At 44.3% G+C, this 21,168-nt stretch overlaps 2 protein-coding genes across 5 annotated transcripts in view; one reads left to right on the forward strand and one right to left on the reverse strand.

Annotated features, from left to right (window-relative positions):
• NUDT5 (nudix hydrolase 5) overlaps positions 1–4,028 on the reverse strand; it is a 53,645-nt gene extending 49,617 nt beyond the window's left edge. The window contains exons 1-2 of one of the 4 annotated variants that reach the window (XM_077264590.1): positions 3,892–4,028; positions 831–890 (exon numbers count right to left, since the gene is read on the reverse strand). In XM_077264590.1, the coding sequence (XP_077120705.1) occupies positions 831–887 (57 nt within the window). In that variant the 5' untranslated portion in view covers positions 888–890; positions 3,892–4,028. Of the gene's footprint in view, positions 1–830; positions 891–3,715; positions 3,866–3,891 lie in introns of those variants that run through there. The other 3 variants (XM_077264589.1, XM_077264586.1, XM_077264587.1) reach the window with 3 other exon arrangements.
• Positions 4,029–4,289: 261 nt separating this feature from the next.
• Positions 4,290–21,168, forward strand: part of CDC123 (cell division cycle 123) — a 108,468-nt gene continuing 91,589 nt past the window's right edge. The window contains exon 1 of the mRNA XM_077264585.1: positions 4,290–4,501. Within this exon, the coding sequence (XP_077120700.1) occupies positions 4,428–4,501 (74 nt within the window). The 5' untranslated portion in view covers positions 4,290–4,427. The remainder of the gene's footprint in view (positions 4,502–21,168) is intronic.

The following is a 21,168-nucleotide window of genomic DNA, read 5'->3' on the forward strand; positions in this document are numbered from 1 at the left end:
TACGATTTTTGGGGTGACAGATTCCCTTTTAGTGTTTTTATCTTTGTCGTTTTTGTGTATTTGCTCTTATGGAGTCCACTTTCACACTACAGCACTTTTTCTTCCTGCCTTCCTCCTGTGTTAGGTTCTCTCTTTATTAGTAGCGTCTTCATTTGCATTTTTCTGGATGTAATATGATCACATTATAGACCCTGATTATGCTTCTTCTGGAGACCGTAAAACAGTGGAAGGTCCAGATATTCCAGGGGTAAAGTAACTGGCGTACCTGTTAGGTGTAATGGGGCCCACAACACTGGGACCCCCCCGAGGTTCTGATAAACAAGATCAGTACAACATAAGGGTCCAGGTGTAGAGCTTTAATAAAGAGATCAACATGGAGCTCCAGATTAGAGGCAAAAATATGAAAAACAAGAAAAGAAAGAATGGATCCCTCTAACGCTTGTGTCTGTATGGGCTTGTAAAAGTGGTCGTCTGCTTCAGGACTACTACAGGAATACTCCCCTCCCGGCCCGGCGTCCCTCCTCTGTGCTGCTCTGCTGGTGCGAGTGCTGCAATCTTCATGTTCAGTCTGAGTGGAAGGAACAGGATTCTGCTGGCTCAGATGAAACGCTGCAGTTAATCTGCAGTCACTGACTGGCAGCAGCGGTCACCTGATGCACACACCAGATGTTGATCCCAGCAGGGAATGCATCAAGGTGTGGAAGAATGACACCGGAAAGGGAGTATTCCCCCCACCAGCACTCTGGGCCATTAATAGGGGCTGTCCAGCTGTAGATGACCCCTTTAAATTCAAGTACATTGCTAGGAAAACACCAACACGGAGCACATACCTCTTCCTTTATTATGGTGTCTTTGTTGGCAGCACCTTCCAGATTCTGGCTCTCCATTTTCTAAAAGAGGTAAAAGAAGCCGATTACAGGGTGCAAAGTATAATGCAATAATACAGCGCTCCCGTGTTACAGAGAGCGGCTGATCCACACACGGAAGGGAGGAACTCCAGAGCGGCCCCCCATCAGTGCCAGTCACTACTGCCAGCACCAGGCAGCTCTGGTCACATCACAGACATGCCAGATGGTCCCACTGGCCACCGAGCAGGTGCCACGGCCGTCCTAAGCTTCACAATGAAGGGGCACAACGCTGGTGACTGCCCCAGCACCTCAACGCAAAACTCAAAAATAAACTAATACCTTAAAACTAATTCTTTATTAGTACCAACTAGTAAAAACTTTTTGGACAATTGTCGCAAACCCACAAACATGAATAGCCCAAAGGCTCCTAGAAAACCCTATCACTCCCTAGTGTACCCTTCCTAACAGCGGAGGTTGGCACCCTAGCTTGTTCGCAACGTGGCGCCCCCACTCACCGGCGGCTAACCCTAATAAATTCTATCGAGCCCTAATCAACCATGACTGTGTAACAGTCCATGAGAAGATAACCGGTACAACAACCGCATGCCGCACAGAGAGGAAATGGGAATAGGGGGTGATGCAGTGGAGTATACAAACACTATTGAAAGCAAGATTTAAAAATAATGGCAACCAGGATGTCATTTCTGCCGAATGCTGTATCTTGAGACATCGGTATATCCATTAGCCTCCTGACGAACTGTCATCATGGAAGGGAAACGCGTTGAGGCGTCTGCTGTTCACATGGAGTCCAGATAAAAGCATTTTTGTTTACATGTGGCTTTGTTTACATGCCAGGTATAATGCAATAGAGGTGATTAACTTGGGTGTCATTTGACACAATTGATAGAAGGGCTGCCCAGTGGTGCCATCTACATATTTGAGCAGATAACTCTGTTGGCACATTATTGTGCATCTAATCAGGTGACGTAAGAATATCTGTACCAATCAACTAAAGGTCTGTTCCCTTCTTGGTCCGACTATATTAGTTTAACAACCAGTTTTGGTGGCACTTAAAATATCTTGTACCTATCTATGTTATGATATTTTAATTTTCTTTCTACATTTATAGTTGGACTATTTTTCTTCTTCCCGTATTACCCGGCAACTGTTTTTCAATCTGCTATACTGTCCTTGGCACTCCTGCCAAATCCCCTCCCCTTGCACATATCCACTAATGCCATTTTCTCCACTGCTTCTGTATCTATCTTAGAGAGGCTGGAGGGCATACATATAGGGTGAGAAAGGGGTAGTCGACGGGAGCGGGGACGCCACTGGCGTGTATTTATTAGGGGTGCCAACCTCCGCTGTCAGGCAGGGACAGTACATCAGGGTGCCAGAAGGGTCAGCTAGCGCAGGCTTTCCCACATTTGTCTTCACCCTTGGTCATTGCCACATATCTGAACTCCTATTGTTAGTCAATATTTATGTTTCTTATTTTTAAATCTTGCTTTCAATAGTGTTTGTATACTCCACTGCATCACCCCCTATTCCCATTTCCTCTCTGTGCGGCATGCGGTTGTTGTACCGGTTATGTTCTCATGGACTGTTACACAGTCATGGTTGATTAGGGCTCAATAGAATTTATTAGGGTTAGGCCTCTTTCACACTTCAGTCGTTTGGCGTCAGTCACTTCCGACAAAGTGACGGATCGACGGATCCGTCACAATTGTTGAAAAAACGGATGTAACGGATCCGTTTTTTTGACGGATCCGTTACTCGGGGGTTGTATATACTTTTTGGAGCATGCGCAATTGAAAAAACGGATTGGGGCGACGGATCCGCCAAAAAACGGATCGCGACGGATCCGTCGCCCATAGGTGGCCATTCTATGAAATGACGGACGCGACGGATCCGTCGCGATCCGCCATTTCAACGGAGACAAAAAACGTCTAGATGAACGTCAATGTCTAGATGACGTCCGCCAAATTTTGACGGATCCGTCGCATGACGGATGGAACGGACGACCATCCGTCGCTAATGCAAGTCTATGGGGAAAAAAACGGATCCGTCGAAAAAAAAAAACGGATCCGTTTTTTGAGGAAAATTACGGTTTTAGACTGACGCCAAACAACTGAAGTGTGAAAGAGGCCTTAGCCGCCGGTGAGTGGGGGCGCCACGTTGCGAACAAGCTAGGGTGCCAACCTCCGCTGTTAGGAAGGGTACACTAGGGAGTGATAGGGTTTTCTAGGAGCCTTTGGGCTATTCATGTTTGTGGGTTTGCGACAATTGTCCAAAAAGTTTTTACTAGTTGGTACTAATAAAGAATTAGTTTTAAGGTATTAGTTTATTTTTGAGTTTTGCGTTGGATGACTATACCAATTTATCATTACAATAAATATGCCCCAGCACCTCACCCTCTTAATATTCCCTCTGCCTTCATAGACGAGAACAGGAGGAGATACCTATTACTACATGATCTAAGGATAATCTAACTGCAGCGGGGGAGTCAGCGGCGGCGCCCACCCTACACCGGGGGGGGGGGGTAGTCAGCGGCGGCGCCCACCCTACACCGGGGTGGTAGTCAGCGGCAGCGCCCACCCTACACCGGGGGGGGGTGTAGTCAGCGGCGGCGCCCACCCTACACCGGGGGGGGGGTAGTCAGCGGCGGCGCCCACCCTACACCGGGGGGGGGGGGGTAGTCAGCGGCGGCGCCCACCCTACACCGGGGGGGGGGGTAGTCAGCGGCGGCGCCCACCCTACACCGGGGGGGGGGGGGGTAGTCAGCGGCGGTGCCCACCCTACACTAGAGCACATGACAGACACTGATCACATAGACTGCCCATAAATAACAAATAGCACAACTTAACACTTCTATCCACGAGATGGGGCAGCAGCAGGTCCATAGAGAATCTGCAGAGTGGGGCGCAGGCTGGAGCCATACTGTCAGGATCAGTGGGGTCGCAGATGCCCCTCATACTCTCTGGCCATTTCCATCACTTTTTAATACAGGCAGTACGGAGGGCGCGCCCGCAGCTTGGCCTACCTGTAGAAAAGGCGGGGACAGCAATACCCAGGTGAGAGCAGCGTGCAGCAGCCGAGACCCTACACCAGTCACAAGCCACACCCCCACCACGGGAACCAATCAGGCAATCCCACCGCGTGTCACGTCTATCACTACCCGAAGCAACGCCCACTTCCAATTGGCTTATTAACCATCAGAACGAGGCGTGATACGCTGCAGCCACGTGATTGGCTCTAATATTAACTCTATGTGCGCTGTCCACTATTGGATAAGTGTGCGATACTCCGATTGTGTTTAGGCTCCATAACTAATGGATTCCTGCGTTAGTCCTAAATTCAGTCCTTCCCGGCCGTAATCTGAGGTGTCGTGCTGGGATTACACCTGAGGCCTGTCACATCAGTACACTGGGGGCTCTCCCTGATCTGCTCCAGTGCGGTGATGCAGAACAGCCCCGTGGCGCCCTGTGGGCTCTAGTGTTCAGCGCGGAAGTTTTCGCAAGTACTGGTTTCCCCGGAAGATAATTGAGGAAGGACACTTCCTGTCCTGGTGCTACCAGCATGAAGAAGGAGCAAGTGGTGAACTGTCAGTTCTCAGTGTGGTATCCCAGGTTCAAGAGACTCAGCATCAGGAGGTGAGAGAGCTGCACACAGGATATGTATATATATATATCTATATACTGCAGTGTGTGCACATACAGAATACAGCAGCACACAGGATATGTTAATCTATTTCAGTTCCTCAATGCAAAAAGTGTAACTTGTATAATATATAGAATCATTACAGAGTGATCTATTTAAAGTGTTTATTTCTGTTAATGTTGATGATTATGGCTTACAGCCAATGAAAACCCAAAAGTCATTATCTCAGTAAATTAGAATAATTAACAAAAAACACCTGAAAAGGCTTCCTAAGCATTTAAAACGGTCCCTCAGTCTGTTTCAGTAGGCTCCACAATCATGGGGAAGACTGCTGACTTGACAGATGTCCAGAAGGCAGTCATTGACACACTCCACAAAGAGGGTAAGCCACAAAAGGTCATTGCTAAAGAAGCTAGCTGTTCACAGAGTACTGTATCCAAGCATATTAATGGAAAGTTGAGTGGAAGGAAAAGGTCTGGTAGAAAAAGATGCACAAATAAACGGGATAATATTAAGAAAATATTAAGGTCCATAACCAGGGCTGCCACTAGGAATTTTGGGACCCCATACTGGCAAAATTTTCAGGGCCCCCCTGAGACTCCGCCCAGGCTCCACCTTGAACCGTCCACAGTCCCACTGCCCTGTCTTGGAAACACTTCACTTCTACACCACATCCTCACCAATAACTCATTTACCGTTCCCATCATCACATACATAGCCAGCAGCTTTTGTTTTGGCCAAAAGATTTTTTAATCCGCCACCATGAGAAGGTAGACTCTACTCTACTGTAACTTACTAAATATTTGTTAAAATATCCAATACAATTTAGGTATATTTTTATTTTTCAAGTTTTAAAATGACCAATAATATCACAAACAAGAAACATATACCAACGCACCATGACCAGACCACATATTACCACCATATATTGATCAAATAATACCACACACAAGTAAGAAAAACCGCCACACCATGACAAGGCCACATATTACCACCACATGGTGACCGAAAAATACTACATACAAGGAGCAAATATCGCCACACCATGACCAGATCACACATTACCACCACATAGTGACCAAATAGCACATATTACCATAACATAGTGACCGAATGCTACAATACTGATCATTAATAAAAAATAAACCACAATACTAATATCTTCATAAAAGCCATTATACACAGGAGATCTGTACTTCGTATACAGTGTCCGTGTACAGGTAATACAGTGATCACCAGTGACATTATGCATAGGTGCTCTGTATATAGTGTCAGTGTACAGGTAATACAGTGATAACCATTGACATTCTGCACAGGAGCTCTGTATATAGTGTCAGTGTACAGGTAATACAATAATCGCCAGTGACATTATACACAGGAGCTCTGTATATAGTATACAATGTATAGTGTCAGTGTACAGTTATGTAACACACTGGCTCACCGGTGACGTCGCTAGTTGAAGTCCTTCATCTTCGCTTTTCATCTTCATTCAGCTCTCTCTGCAGAAAATAACAGTTATCTAGAGCACATTCCCCAATTTTTCCCCAACCTCTACGCCAGATGAAGGAAAAAAGCGACCGTGCCGCCCTGCACAATAACAGGACGTCTCCTCTCCCACACTGAAAACAGTATCGTCAAAAATAATATCCTTTAACCTCTTTCTGACCTCGGACGGGATAGTACGTCCGAGGTCAGATACCGCGCTTTGATGCAGGGCTCCGGCGGTGAGCCCGCATCAAAGCCGGGACATGCCAGCTGTTTTGAACAGCTGACATGTGCCCGCAATAGCGGCGGGTGAAATCGCGATTCACCCGCCGCTATTAACTAGTTAAATGCCGCTGTCAAACTCTGACAGCGGCATTTAACCGGCACTTCCGGCCGGGCGGCCGGAAATGAGCGCATTGCCGACCCCCGTCATATGATCGGGGGTCAGCGATGCTTCTGCATTGTAACCATAGAGGTCCTTGAGACCTCTATGGTTACTGATGCCTGCCTACTGTGAGTGCCCCCCTGTGGTCGGCGCTCATAGCACACCTGCATTTCTGCTGCATAGTTTAAATCACCCCCCTTTCGCCCCATTCAAAATTAATCAATTAAAAAAAAAAAAATCAAACCTACACATATTTGGTATCGCCGTGTTCAGAATCGCCCGATCTATCAATAAAAAAAAGAATTAACCTGATCGCTAAACGGCGTAGCGAGACATTAAAATGCAATAACTGGCAATCAAAAGAACATATCTGCACCAAAATGGTATCATTAAAAACGCCAGCTCGGCTCGCAAAAAATAAGCCCTCACCCGACCCCAGATCATGAAAAATGGAGACGCTACGGGTATCGGAAAATGGCGCAATTTTTTATTTTATATTTTTTCACCGCTTAGATAAAAGAGAACCTAGACATGTTTGGTGTCTATGAACTCGTAATTACCTGGAGAATCATAATGGCAGGTCAGTTTTAGCATTTAGTGATAGTGAACCTAGTAAAAAAGCCAATCAGAAAACAAGTGTGGGATTGCACTTTTTTTGCAATTTCACCGCACTTGGATTTTTTTTTTCCCATTTTCTAGTACACGAAATGCTAAAACCAATGATGTCGTTCAAAAGTACAACTTGTTTCGCAAAAAATAAGCCCTCACATGGCCATATTGATGGAAAAATAAAAAAGTCATGGCTCTGGGAAGAAGGGGAGCAAAAAAGAACACGGAAAAACGGAAAATCCCAAGGTCATGAAGGGGTTAATTAGCCCCTACAGTAATAATATTCCACATTCTGGACCGTATGTCTCTCCATACTTCTCTCATGTCTCTCCATATTGCCCCCATAGTCATCCATAATAGTATAATGTACCCCATGGTTTTATATAATAAATACAGCCCAAAATGGGCAAAATCAATAATGATCTCTCACACATGCTTTAGTGCATGTGAAAGAAGTAAAAGGTAGAGAGATCACACAAAAATGGTATTAAGGACACTCCATAAAGCAGCCAAAAATTACCAGAAAAAAACGGAGTTCAAGTCCAAAGTAAAAAGATACACCTGTTATTCAACAGTAAATCCAATATATGACGGTCCCCTGACGAAGCCAACGCGAAACGCGCGTTGGGGCTACAGTGTGGGCCCTCTTTGATGCTGCAATATGGGTAAGGAGTACAGGACTGGGATGGAGGGTATTTGTGGATGACTTTAATCTGGACCCTGAGTGGGACCTATGTATAACATATATTGATTACCCAGCTCTATAAATCCTTACATGATATGCACATTAGCACTTTACTGTTGAATAGATGCAGTTATCAATTGGGGTTCTCACCGCTTTTCAGTGCTATTTTCAGTTTCCCTTGCTGTAAAAATGATTAACTCTTTGTCTTATGACAAAAATGTGTTTATGTATTTTATTGGATTTACTGTTGAATAAAATGTGTATCTTTTTACTTTGGACTTGAACTCCGGTTTTTCTGGTAATTTTTGGTCTTATATAGCAGTATAATACACCCCCATAGTAATATAATGTACCCCATAGTCATATATAGTATATTGCACCCGCATAGCGGTATAATGCACCTTCATAGTATAATGCACCCTATAGTACTATAATTCACCCTACAGAACTATAATTCATCCTATAGTGCTATATGCACCCCCATAGTATAATGCACCTTCATAGGAGTATAATGCACCCCATAGTATAATGCAACAGCCCCATATCAGTATAATGCAACAGCACCATAGTATAATGCTGCAGCCCCATAGCAGTATAATGCAACAGCACCATAGTATAATGCAGCAGCCCCATAGCAGTATAATGCAACAGCACCATAGTATAATGCAGCAGCCCCATAGCAGTATAATGCAACAGCACCATAGTATAATGCAGCAGCTCCAGCGATGTCCTCTCCTACGATGCAGCTGAGGCGCAGTGTCGTTCCTGTGTATGACCGTGACGTCATACTTCGGTGACGTGTGCGCTGATGTCAGCTGTCTGCCTCTGATTGGCTGGCGGCTGTTAACTTGCACGGCAACAGATTTTAACTGATCGTGCGTCGGAGGACGTTAATAAAGTGGCTCTCTGCTCATCGGGCCCCATATGCCAGTAAGGGCAGTAATGCCCTGATGCCGGCCCTGTCCATATTACTGCTCCAGTGAGGGGGCATTCACCCTCCCTCTCTCCTCTGTCACACATAGTTTCCAGTAGGAAAAAAAGCTGACATTCTAAACTTCTTTTAGTAGTGGAATTACACAGTTTAACGTATGATAAAGCTGTAGAAATCAGCACAAAATAGGGTCTTATCCGATAGACAGTAAAAATTTAGTGATGAGCGAATATACTCGTTACTCAAGATTTCCAGCTCACGCGCGGGGGTCCTCCGAGTATTTTGTAGTGCTTGGAGATTTAGTTTTCATCGCCTCAGCTGAATGACTTACATCTCTTGGCCTACTTGATTACATGTGGGTATTCCCTAGCAACCAGGCAACCCCCACATGTACTTATGCTGGCTAACAGATGTAAATAATTCAGCTGAGACGATGAAAACTAAATCTCCAAGCACTAAAAAATACTCGGAGGACACCCGAGCGTGCTCGGGAAATCTCGAGTAACGAGTATATTCGCTCATCACTATTAAAATTATACTAACTTGATTGATCCTTTGTAAGAGCGAAAAAATTTAGAAATAGGGACCTTTTATTTGAATAAACCACCATTTTTCATTTCATCATACTTGGTCTGGAGTCACACTCAACGTATAAAAAATCAGTCCAATTTTTACGGCCGAGAATCGCACCAATGTTCTCCGTATGGTGATCTGTGTGTAATCCGTTTGCAATGCGAAGATGTGATTTCCTCGCATCTAGTATCCGTATGGCATCCGTATGCAATGCGATTTTAACATGAGCTTTTACATACAGCAGTTCTCTGTCATTGACACATCGCCCCAGAGCAGACTTAACCAGGGGGGGCAGTCAGATCCATGGCAATTCGCTCAAATGGCATCTCTATGAGGGGCAGTGGCACAAAAGGATTTAGAAAGTGAGAGGTTAAGTGGAGGGTGGGACAGGACTTGAAATACCTTATTATCTCCTGAAGACACCCGGGCCAATAGATCCTTAGAGTTGCCCGTTCTTGGGTTTTGTTCACACCCAGATGGCCATCCAGGACATAGGAATGGGCCATGTCAAACAACCTCCGTCTATGAAGTCTTGGTACCAACAATTGCTCCACTATTTCCTCTCTAACCTTAGTAACCCGGTACAATAAGTCCCTACTCATCATACAATAGGGAAATTTTGTGTCCTGCACTATGCCATTTATAAAGGTTACATTATTGAATGCCTCTTTTAGCGTTGGGACCCTATGTTGAGCAAACCCCCAAAATTTTCCTTTCACCCCTATCTCAAGAATGTTGTCCTTAGAGGATACTATCTCCTTATCCCCTAGCATTACACAGAAGGGAAATCAGTCAGGCTCTGGGTGTGGTGAGACTTCTTTACGACAACCCGTCTCTTATCCAAGCAATCGAGGCCTCTGCTCTTCCTCCACAAGTCCCAAACCAACACAAAGTCCCAGCCTATGATATTTGGTTGAATCCTGGACCACGCCGATCTCGTGAAACTCAGTACCTCGGGCCATCTCAATGACCACTCTGGCCACTCTGATAGTCTTTAGCACCAATGTGAATGCTGCAGATGCCCCCCTTCTTCTCAGGAATCAGTTAAAGAGGGAGTGTGGCTCTCATGAGTGTTACCAAACTCCCTGAGTCTAGTAGTGCAGTAATTTGCAGACCATTTACTTTTACTGAACAAGCTTGGGGCCATTCGTTGGGTGGGTAGTCCACACTGCAGGCTGAATATGTGTACTATGAACATTGACGTCCCATGCTACAGTTATCTGCTCAGTGGTCAGGGGAAAACAGGCGGCTACATGACCTGGGCTATCACATCACCAGTAAATTTTAATTACATCCCTAGCTGAGACCTTCTGGATTACCTCCGCTACCCCTTTTGACCTATGACACGCCACCCTTTTTCGAGCATCCATCCCCTGTTGGGATCCCCAATATGGATTGCTTTGCCTCCCCAAGCAACAGTCGACCCTCCTGATACCTTTAGACCACTGCTACCAGGTCATTGGTGTGCCGGGGATCTCCCTGGACAGCACAAGTTTGCATCGACCCCGGAAGGGAGTGCATGAACTGGTCCATTACAACTCGCTCTAGCATGTGCACTGGGGTAGAGGACTCTGGTTGAAATCATTTTTGGACGAGCTGCAGTAGGTCAAACATTTGGGAGCAAGAGTGTTTGTCCCGGTGATATGCCCAGCAGTGGACCCGTTGTGCCCTAACAGTCATTGTCACCCCCAAGGGCCCCACAATTTATGTCTTTAGCTTTGCATATTTTTTTGGCGTCCTGTAAGGCTAAATCATTGTAGGCCTTTTGTGGCTCCCCCGTTAAGTATGGTGCTAAGACTTCTACCCACTGCTCTGGTGGGAGTTTCTCCCTATTGGTGACCCTTTAAAAAACAGTTAAAAAGGCCTCTGTTGTCACCTGGGGTCTTTTTATGCAAAGCTCTCCTTACTGCCTTCTGGACAGAGAAATCATCAATTGACCTTTGCGTTGGTGCTTCCGTCAATGCCACAAACCAACTCTGCGAGCAGGGCCTGTTATAGACAAAGAGGGGCCCTGGGCAAAAGTTTAAAGTGGGGCCTCAAATGCTCACATATTGCACAGAAACATTTCAGTTGTATTTACATGGGCTGAGTTCAGGTCGTTAAACGAGCGTGATCGACAATATTGAATTTGTTCGACGCTTGTTCACAAGTTTCTTTACAGTTGCTGAGGAAGAATGATGGGGACAGATAGTCCTCGACACAGTATAATGCAGGTCCCACATAGTACATATAATATAATGTACTCCCCATGGTCCCTGATAGAGTATACTGCAGCTTCCCCCAGAGTATAATGCTGCCCCTTCAGAGTAATTCTTAAAATGGTGAAGGAGAATTTTATAACTAGTGGTGAACCTGAATTCCCTTTAAAACAGAATTTTATTTACAAATATTTAAAAAACACCTTCCCAGTGATTTTTAGGCAGAAAAAAATTGCCAAAAAATATTTGACCAAGGTCTAGCGCATACCCTATGATAGGCCTAATCTATCACCTGCCTTACTGTGGAGGTTGGCACCCTAAATATATGATTTTTTGGCGCCCCTACTAGCCGTAGGCTAGCCCTCACTGCCCTATCTCACCCTGCATTCAAAGGTGAGAAAACAATAATTTAAAGAACAGAGATGAAAAAAGCAAAAAAAATGGTAAAAAACCAAACAAATAAATATAAATAAATAATCAAGATCCAAAACAATAAACAACCTCAATAGAGCATTGACCTTTGGGTTTAGCCCTATATCAGCTCAAAAGATCACATTGGCCCAGGGCATGATACACACAAAGCCCATGTTCTGTTTTAATGATACTTGACGTCAAATAGCCTAGTTTGCTTATTAAGTAAGTTAAAGGGGTATACTTCTAGATTGCTAGATACATATGCTGATTAACACTGATACATGAATAAGTCCTATATCCTAACGGGCGGAGTTAAATACCCCTGTTGATAGCACTGCTCCAATCAGCGCCGTCTCCAAATCCAATGGTGGCAAACAAAACAACTGGGTTAACAATCATTCCTTACTTATGTTCCGGCTTCCAGGTGGTTGCCTCGATCCTTACCTCATTTACGTTTGCTTCAGATAGCCCGTTTGTGACCGCCAGCTATGCTATTCTATCCACTATGGCATCTGATATCGGTACTTTGTGCATCTGAAGGGCCTCCTGATGAACCGTACAACGGAGAAACGCGTTGGGGCGCATCCTATATCGGATAAGTGATGTTTTATCTATGTCCCTATTATTTGGGTATGATATAGGACTTATTCATGTATCGGTGTTAATCTGCATATGTATCTAGCAATCTAGGAGTATACCCATTAAACTTTACTTAATAAGCAAACTAGGCTATTTGAGGTCAAGGATCATTTAAACAGAACATGGGCTTTGTGTGTATCATGCCCTGGGCCAATGTGATCTTTTGAGCTGATATAGGGCTAAACCCAAAGGTCAATGCTCTATTGAGGTTGTTTATTGTTTTGGATCTTGATTATTTATTTATATTTGGGTTTTTTTTTAATTTTTTTTACCATTTTTTTGCTTGTTTCATCTCTGTTCTTTAAATTGTTTTCTCACCTTTTGAATGTGGGTGAGATAAGGCAGTGAGGGCTAGCCTACGGTTAGTGGGGGCGCCAAAAAATCGTATATTTAGAGTGCCAACCTCCACAGTAAGGCAGGTGATAGATTAGGCCTATCATAGGGTATGCGCTAGACCTTGGTCAAATAATTTTTGGCAATTTTTTTTGCCTAAAAACCACTGGGAAGGTGTTTTTTTAGATATTTGTAAATACAATTTTGTTTTAAAGGGAATTCATGCCCCTTCAGAGTACAATGCAACCCCCTCCATACAGTATAATGCACCCCCCATGACTCACACAATATAATGCAGCCCCCACCACACACACACACACCATCTAATGCAGCCCCCACAACACACACAGTATAGTACAGCACCACACACACACACACACACACACACACACACACAATAATGCAGACACACAATAATGCAGACACACGCACTACTTACCTCTCCTCGTTCCCCACCCTGCTCCAGGTTCTACTCCAGTCTCATCGGCTCCACTGCTGGCAAAGCGTGGTGCACGATGAAGTGGCGTTATAGCATGCGCACTGAGTCACAAGCAGATGGGGAGTGATGGGAGAGGGAGCGTTGTCTGACACTCTCTCCTCCATCACTGCTTTCAACTGTATCGGCATCTATAATACCAATAAGTTGAATGCGCAATTCGAGGGGGGGCGTGGCGCTGGGCCCCGTAGCGGCCGCGTGGTGGGATGCTATTAGCGGCACGCCACTGGCTGGGGGCCTGTGGAGGAGCAGAAGCCCTAGACAGCTGCCTGGTCTTCCTGACCCCAACGTTGGCCCTGTCTGCGAGTAATTCAATCTGCTGCTGTCTGTGCTGCTGCTGTTGTTTGATCTGTTGCATAAACAGTTTACTTGTCTCCTGTTGTGCCAGCTGTTGTTGTTGGTGTTTAATCAGATCCTTCATGCTGTCTGACGTTGGTCCCTGAGTTGTAGCCGCCTTCACCCAAGACAAGCAGCACTTGAGTAGCACTCGCATGTGTTCCCTGGGAATGCTGCTCGCACTTCTAACACCAAATGTAACACAGCTACTCACTTTGGTGCAGGATGAAATTTCACAGGAACAGTTTCTCTTTAAAAGTCTGGCTGGTTTATTTCACTTCAGATAAACCGCTTCACAGGAAAACTTAAATACATCCCTTGTCCGGCAGAAGTCTATTCAAAAATTGTGCGGGTTCACCTGCTTGAGTTAGAGTCCAACTTCTTTGACCTTTAGCAAAGACACACACTCCTAGAGATCTGCACGCCTCTACAGATAGACTGTGTGAGACAAACAGTCCCAATTTTACAATGTGAACCACACCCCGGGGTAGACATATAGTGAGCAGCCGTCCAACCCAACTCTTCAGCTGCTCACATTAAACCCAGCCCTGTCGTGGCCGATTAACCCCTCTTACTACTATGTGTACTAGAACATTACTCCAGGTTCATATCACAGAGGACAACCACCTCTGTGATATATATCTCCCATCCACTATGTGTTTATACAGTGCTCAAAAAAATAAAGGGAACACTTAAACAACACAATGTAACTCCAAGTCACACACATCAACATGAGCTGTGGCAAGAAGGGTAGCTGTGTCTGTCAGCACAGTGTCCAGAGCATGGAGCAGATACCAGGAGACAGGCCAGTACACCAGGAGACGTGGAGGGGGCCGTGAGAGGGCAGCAACCCAGCAGCAGGACTGCTACCTCCTCCTCTGTGAAAGGAGGAACAGGAGGAGCAGTGCCAGAGCCATGCAAAACGATTTCCAGCAGCCCACTAACAGCCATGTGTCTGCTCAAACTGTCAGAAACTGACTCCATGAGGGTGGAATGAGGGCTTGACGTCCGCAAGTGGGTGTTGTGCCTACAGCGCAACACCATGCATGGTGATTGGCATTTGCCAGGGAACACAAAGATTGTCAGATTTGACATTGGCGTCCTGTGGTCTTCACAGATGAGAAGGTTCACATTGAGCACATGTGACAGAATCTGGAGACCCCATGGAGAACGTTCTGCCTGCAACATCCTCCAGCATGACCGATTTGGCAGTGGGTCAGTAATGGTGTGGGGACATACTTCTTTGGAGGGCCACACAGCACTCTCGTGCTAGCAAGAGGTACCCTGACTGCCATTAGGTCCCGGGATGAGATCCTCAGACCCATTGTAAGACCATACGCAGGTGCACAGGGCCCTGAATTCCTTCTTGATGCATGACAATGCTAGGCCTCATGTGGCTGAAGTGTGTCAACAGTTCGTGCATGATGAATGCATTGATGTCATGGACTGGCCCACCCGTTCCCCAGACCCGAATCCAATCCAGCGCATCTGGGACATCATGTCTCGTTCCATCAACCAACGCCACATTGTACCAGAGACTCTCCAGTAGTTGACTGATGCTTTAATCAGAAGCATGCCCAGGCATTGTAGGGGAGGAGGTCATACAGGCATGTGGAGGCCATACTGTACTGGGCATCATTTCCTGCTCTTGAGGCACTTCCTATGAAGTTGGATCAGCCTGTAATTTGATTTTCTACTTTGATTTTGAGCATCATTCCACATCCAGACCTTCCTGGGATATTAATTTTGATTTATATTGATCATTTTTATGTTTTATTGTTCTCAACGTGTTCCACAATGTAATGAATAAAGATTAGCAACTGGAATATTTCATTCAGTACTATCTAGGATGTGGTATTTTAGTGTTCCATTTTTTGAGCTGTGTACTGTATATACACTATATGTGTGTTCATGTTATATTCTAGCAGGATTTGATTCGCAACAGCCTCAACATCAGGCTCACTTATAGCTACAGCTGTAAGGAAATATCATTTTTGGATATTTTGCTGCTGGTTCAGGAGGATGGCTACATACACACTGATGTGTTTAGGAAAGAAACCTCTGTTAATGCACTCCTCCATGCCTCCTCGTCCCATCTTGACTCCACGGTTGGAGCCATACCTATTGGGCAATTCTTAAGGATGAGAAGAATCTGCTCTACGGAGGAGGCCTTTGACAGACAATCTGTGGACCTTGGGGAGAGATTCCGCGCACGCGGATATAGTAATAGGAGCATAAAACGTGGTCTTACTCGTGCCAGAAACCAGAGGAGGTGTGATCTACTCTCTCAATTACGTAAGCCTAGGAAAGAAGAGGAAGGCAAAATTCGTTATATATCCACCTTTAATCACCAATGGGGACTGATGAGAACAATTCTAAGGAGGCATTGGCCTATTTTAAAAACTGAACCCACACTTGCAAAATGTCTCTCAGATGAACCACTTATGACAGCAAGGAGGGGTATAAATCTGAGAGACATGTTGGTCAGGAGCCACTACACGACTAAGGTCCCGACTATCTTTGGAGCAGGTAAACGTAGGTGGGGATTCTATCCGTGTGGAGACTGCTTAGCATGTCGCAACCATATAAGGGCCATGTCTTTCACCTCGGCTGATGGCCGTAAGGAATTCAAAATCACGGACTACATTAGCTGTAGTACCACATTTGTGGTATATATGGCTAAATGCTCATGTGATCTGCTCTATGTGGGTCTCACTTCACGAGAACTCAGAGTCAGGACACGTGAGCATATAAGAGACATCATGGCGGCAAGCAAGGTGGAAGACATTTCTACCTTAAAAACAATACCCCGCCACTTTAGACTGCACCACGGATGTAATCCAAAAGATCTAAAAATCTTTGGCATTGACCATGTGAGGTGTGGGATCAGAGGTGGGGATATGAAACGGACATTAGCACAACTGGAATGTCGCTGGATAGCAATCCTGGGCACCATGTCCCCACATGGCCTAAACGAGCAACTTAGTTTTTCATCTTTCTTATAATCTTTTTGGGTCAGTTTTAAAAGCTCTATATTGTTCTGGATTTTAATTATGTGTGTTCTTATTCTTTTTTATGTAGTATTATCGTTCCATTGGTACATCGTCCGTAATAACCTATTTTCTGAGCTTTCGTGTCTTGTCACGACATCAAGAAGCACCTGTAGCAGGACATCGCATGAAAATCTTTTGACTGTCTATTTCTGGAATGAAGGCGGGACTATATCACTGTGTTTATTTTTATACTTTGTTTATTGGTGTTTTGGTTTTTTTACTTTTTTTTTTTTGTTTGTGTTCATATACTCACTGTCTATTGAGCGCTATATTATCTCCTTGGTTGGAGTTTTATATTTAGGGACCTATGTCCTATCTTTTATGTGTTGACTATTTTATGTATGGGGAGTGTGTCTCCTTTAGTCAATCTTCACTTCTATATATATTATAGCTTTTTATGTTTATGTTGTTTTTTAGTGCTTTACACTTATGTATATTTAGCGAAGTTGAAGTTATGGGTCTACTTCTTCCTTTATGGGCACACTATATGGCACACTGTCACTTTAAATGCCCCCACATGGCACTTGATCCCACATACATGGCGCTCGTAGTATTTCATTTTGCCACTGCACCGTATACTCACTATCTGTAGTCTTCCCTCTTCCAAAATGGAGATCACGGCGCGTGCGCATGCGCAGTGTGGCAGAAGTCCGGGATGCATCTTCTCCTGCCTTCAGGATGTGACGCGGTGGGGTACTGACGTCATGAGGGATTTCCCTCTCCCCGTCCTGTCACAGGAAGAGCAGGAGATGTTGCACAAGAGCGGGCCTGCGTGACAGTGCGCATGCGCCGATAATGGCGCTGATGATCATACACAGGTGCTCCCGTGATATAAATAGATGCTCTATACACACACTTTTACAGCCCCCCGAGGAAGCCCAACGCGAAACGCGCGTCGGGGCTGCTGGAGACACACTACTGGCATATATTCATGGGTAAGATGAGCGGCACACCTCCCCTTTCTATTTCCCTTTTGATTAGCTGCACGGCATGACTTTATAGAGATCTCAGCACATATAGGGATTGAAGTACTTATACTCCGGCACTGTATCTTGCACTAAGCACTTTTTAGTAGGATTGAGTGATCCGCTTGTTTATCCCATATTGCGATTTCAGTAGTTTGTGTCCTTCTGTACTTGCATCATTTCTGGATTTTGTTGTGTTAGTCTGTATTTTACTTTATGATTGTTAATAAAACTATTGTTACAATTTTTTACATTTTTGTATGGGACTATTTACTCCATTGTTCGTTGTAGGATAAGCAGTTTCGGAGTGTCCTTGTGATAGCGATATTGTCCAATGTATAGGGTATATCATCCCGGTATTTGTTTCTAAGATATGCATCAGTGGTATCTGCTCTTATATTCTAGCATTGTAGTCTTTTAGAATTGCATTTATATTTCTTTTATGGATTTGAAGTAATAAACTATATACTGTAATGGACTTTTTCTGATCTGTTCTGATGTTTGACTTGTATAATGATGTCACCTGACAGCTGTATCCAACCTTTGTCATGAGATGTGATGCCAGTATGGAGACAGTGTCACTGTGCCTGGCAGCAATTGTCTTCCATCGGTCACAGATGTCACCTCAAAGATCAGGATTGTAAGGAGAATGGAATAGAGGAGAGCTGCACAGTCTACATCTGGCATTGCTTTCCACATGATAGACCATTTTGTCTGTAATTCATCCCTACACGATAATGGTAACGTCACACACAGGCACATAAAAGTGATTACTGCAGAATTCTGGCATCGCTTTCAAAAGTTGCAACAATTTTATGCAACGTGAAGCTGCGCAGAAATGTTACGACTTTTGGCATTTTCACCCCAGTTTCGGTCAACTGCTAAAAATCAAGTGAAAAACTCTGGTCGTGATGGATCGGGGCCAAAGTGTTCTTGCAGTTTGTCATATGACGGCTTGTGTTGAGCGCAAGTGCTCGCTACATGAGTTTGCATCGGGTGCTCTGGTACACATGGAGTATCGTGGGTCCCCTCAAGTTTTTTTGGGTGTCAAACAGCTGCGAAACATGCGGTGCTGGGACTCGAGCATGTCACTTGAGCACCTGCAATGCTCCGTGCATATCCGAGCACCCGATGCAAAGTGGGGTAGTGAGCACTTGTGTTCAACTCTAATGACGACATATTCAATATGACGACCTAATGTTATCAAATTCTGTGTCGTACATGTGGATTCAAAATACTAATTATACCCCTGGATAAAATCCTTGTCGGGTGTGGTTTACAAAATGGAGGCACTTGTAGGTGGTTTCCACTGTTTAGCCACATCAGGGGCTCTCCAAAGGCAACATGGCGTCCACTAATTATTCCAGCAAATTTTACATTGAAAAAGTCAAATGGCGCTCCTTACCTTCCAAGCCCTGCCGTACGCCCAAACAGTGGATTTCCCCCACAAATAAGGTATCTGCGTATTCAGGAGAAATTGCACAACAAATTTTGTGGTTCATTTTCTCTTGTTACTTTTGTGAAAATAAAGTTTGTGTCTAAAGTAAAAAAACAAATTTGCGTGAAAAAAATTAAATGTTCATTTTTTCCTTCCACCTTGCTTCAGTTCCTGTGAAGTACCTGAAGGGTTAATAAACTTACGGAATGTGGTTTTGAGCACCTTGAGGGGTGAAGTTTTTAAAATGGTGTCACATCTTGGTACTTTATGTCATATAGACCCCTCACTTCAAATGTGATGTGGTCCCGTAAAAAAAAAATTGGTTTTGTAAATTGTTGGAAAAATTAGAAATCTCTGGTCAACTTTTAACCCTTCTAACTTCCTAACAAAGAAAAAATATGTTTTCAAAATTGTGATGCTGTAAAGTAGACATGTGGGAATGACATGATTCTCTGATTTCGGGGCATAGTTTGAAAATTTGTGAAATTTTCGCCAAATTCCCGTGTTTTTTTTTTTCTCAAAGACACGAAAGTCATATTGAAGAAATTTCACCACTATCATGAAGTACAATATGTCCTTAAAAAAAAAAATCTCAAATTCAGTGAGATACGTTGAAGCGTTCCAGAGTTGTAACCTCATAAAGTGACACTGGTCAGAATTGTAAAATTTGGCTTGGTCATTAGGGGTTAAAAGCCATCCCACCAATGCTTACATTTTTATATAGATTCCCATTGCTGGGTGTCAATAGCTGGGACCTGATCCTACTCGGCATTTATTCACATTGAGGTCAGTTTTGAAGACACCGCATTTAATCTTGATTATCCAGACGTCTGTTTTCAATAGGCCACAAGAAATAGGCTATGGTTTGAATGTTGACTATTGAGTTGTTGTTGCTGTAGCTTATTGGCTGCTAACAGGAACATAGGGTAATTGAACAATAGATATTTGCTAATATGTTGATTACCCATTGTATAAATCAAGCTAGTTTGTTGACCTGCAAAAAGAAGAAATAACTATGTAGATTGATTAAATGCTGAAACAATTAGTTAATTGGAGAAGCAAGGTGGGACCATCCAGTCATCTGGCCACGTTCTTCAATGGACTGTTAGCTTCCTAAGCTTGTGATTACCTCCTCTCTGTGGGTGCCCTCCAAAAGCGGAGTGTCACCGGTGGGGGTAGTCATCGTCCCTTGAAGCCCCGAAGTCGCAGCTGCTCTAATGACGGCAAGCCAGCGGAAGGGAGAAACTCTGTAATTTAACACCATTTTTTGGTATTTGCTGGGATTTTTCTATGTTATTGTCTGTTTGGTGATTCAATAAAGTATTGCCACACTGTTTTACCCTCACTCTCTGTTGTTTCAGTAGTATTATGCCCATGGAAAAAGGAGAGCAGGCGTTCAGTGGGATGAGCCCTGGTCCTTGTGGTCTCGGGCCAGTGGACAAGAGCACCCACTGACTCCCTGTGTTTACACAGTAAAGTTTTAATACTAGCGAGTAGGACTATCCCAACTGGGTACATCTTGGTGCTGGTGGGATGCCTTTTACACTTTTTTTGATGGAGAACAGTGTTTACTAATTACTTTATTTATATGCACAATTGCTTCTTACAGCAGGATGTATGTTCATTTTGTTTCAATCTTAAGTTTTGTCTGTTTAATGGTCAGTGTGAATATGCCCCTATACATTGCATGAATACCAGCTTATACTCCAGTTCATTTCTTTGGTTTTGCTATAGCGTGTACCTAGCTTTAGCATATGTACTCAATGTTTTTTCTTAAATAGATTTTGTCACAACAAACATTTTTTTCCATGCCAAAATCTGTGCATAAATGGCTATGGAGCTAAATCCACAGCAGAATGCCCAGGCTCTGCCTGGCATTTCTGCTGCTGGATCCACGTCTTGCTTAGGCAAAAAGCTGTCCTGGCATTTTCCATAAAATTATGGCCCACATAACCTAGTAAGTGCATGTTCAGACAGAATTGTTTGGAGGTGGACAAAATCAACAAGTTTTTCTAAAACTCTCAACCTGTATTTCTGCAGTACATTCAGGTGATTGTCTGAATCATCCTAAAAACAGTTTCAGCCCAGACCCCCAACGGGGGCCATGGACTGCAGTTCAA

Source organism: Ranitomeya variabilis, chromosome 5 (genome assembly GCF_051348905.1).
Source record: "Ranitomeya variabilis isolate aRanVar5 chromosome 5, aRanVar5.hap1, whole genome shotgun sequence".
Taxonomy (NCBI): Eukaryota; Metazoa; Chordata; class Amphibia; order Anura; family Dendrobatidae; genus Ranitomeya; species Ranitomeya variabilis.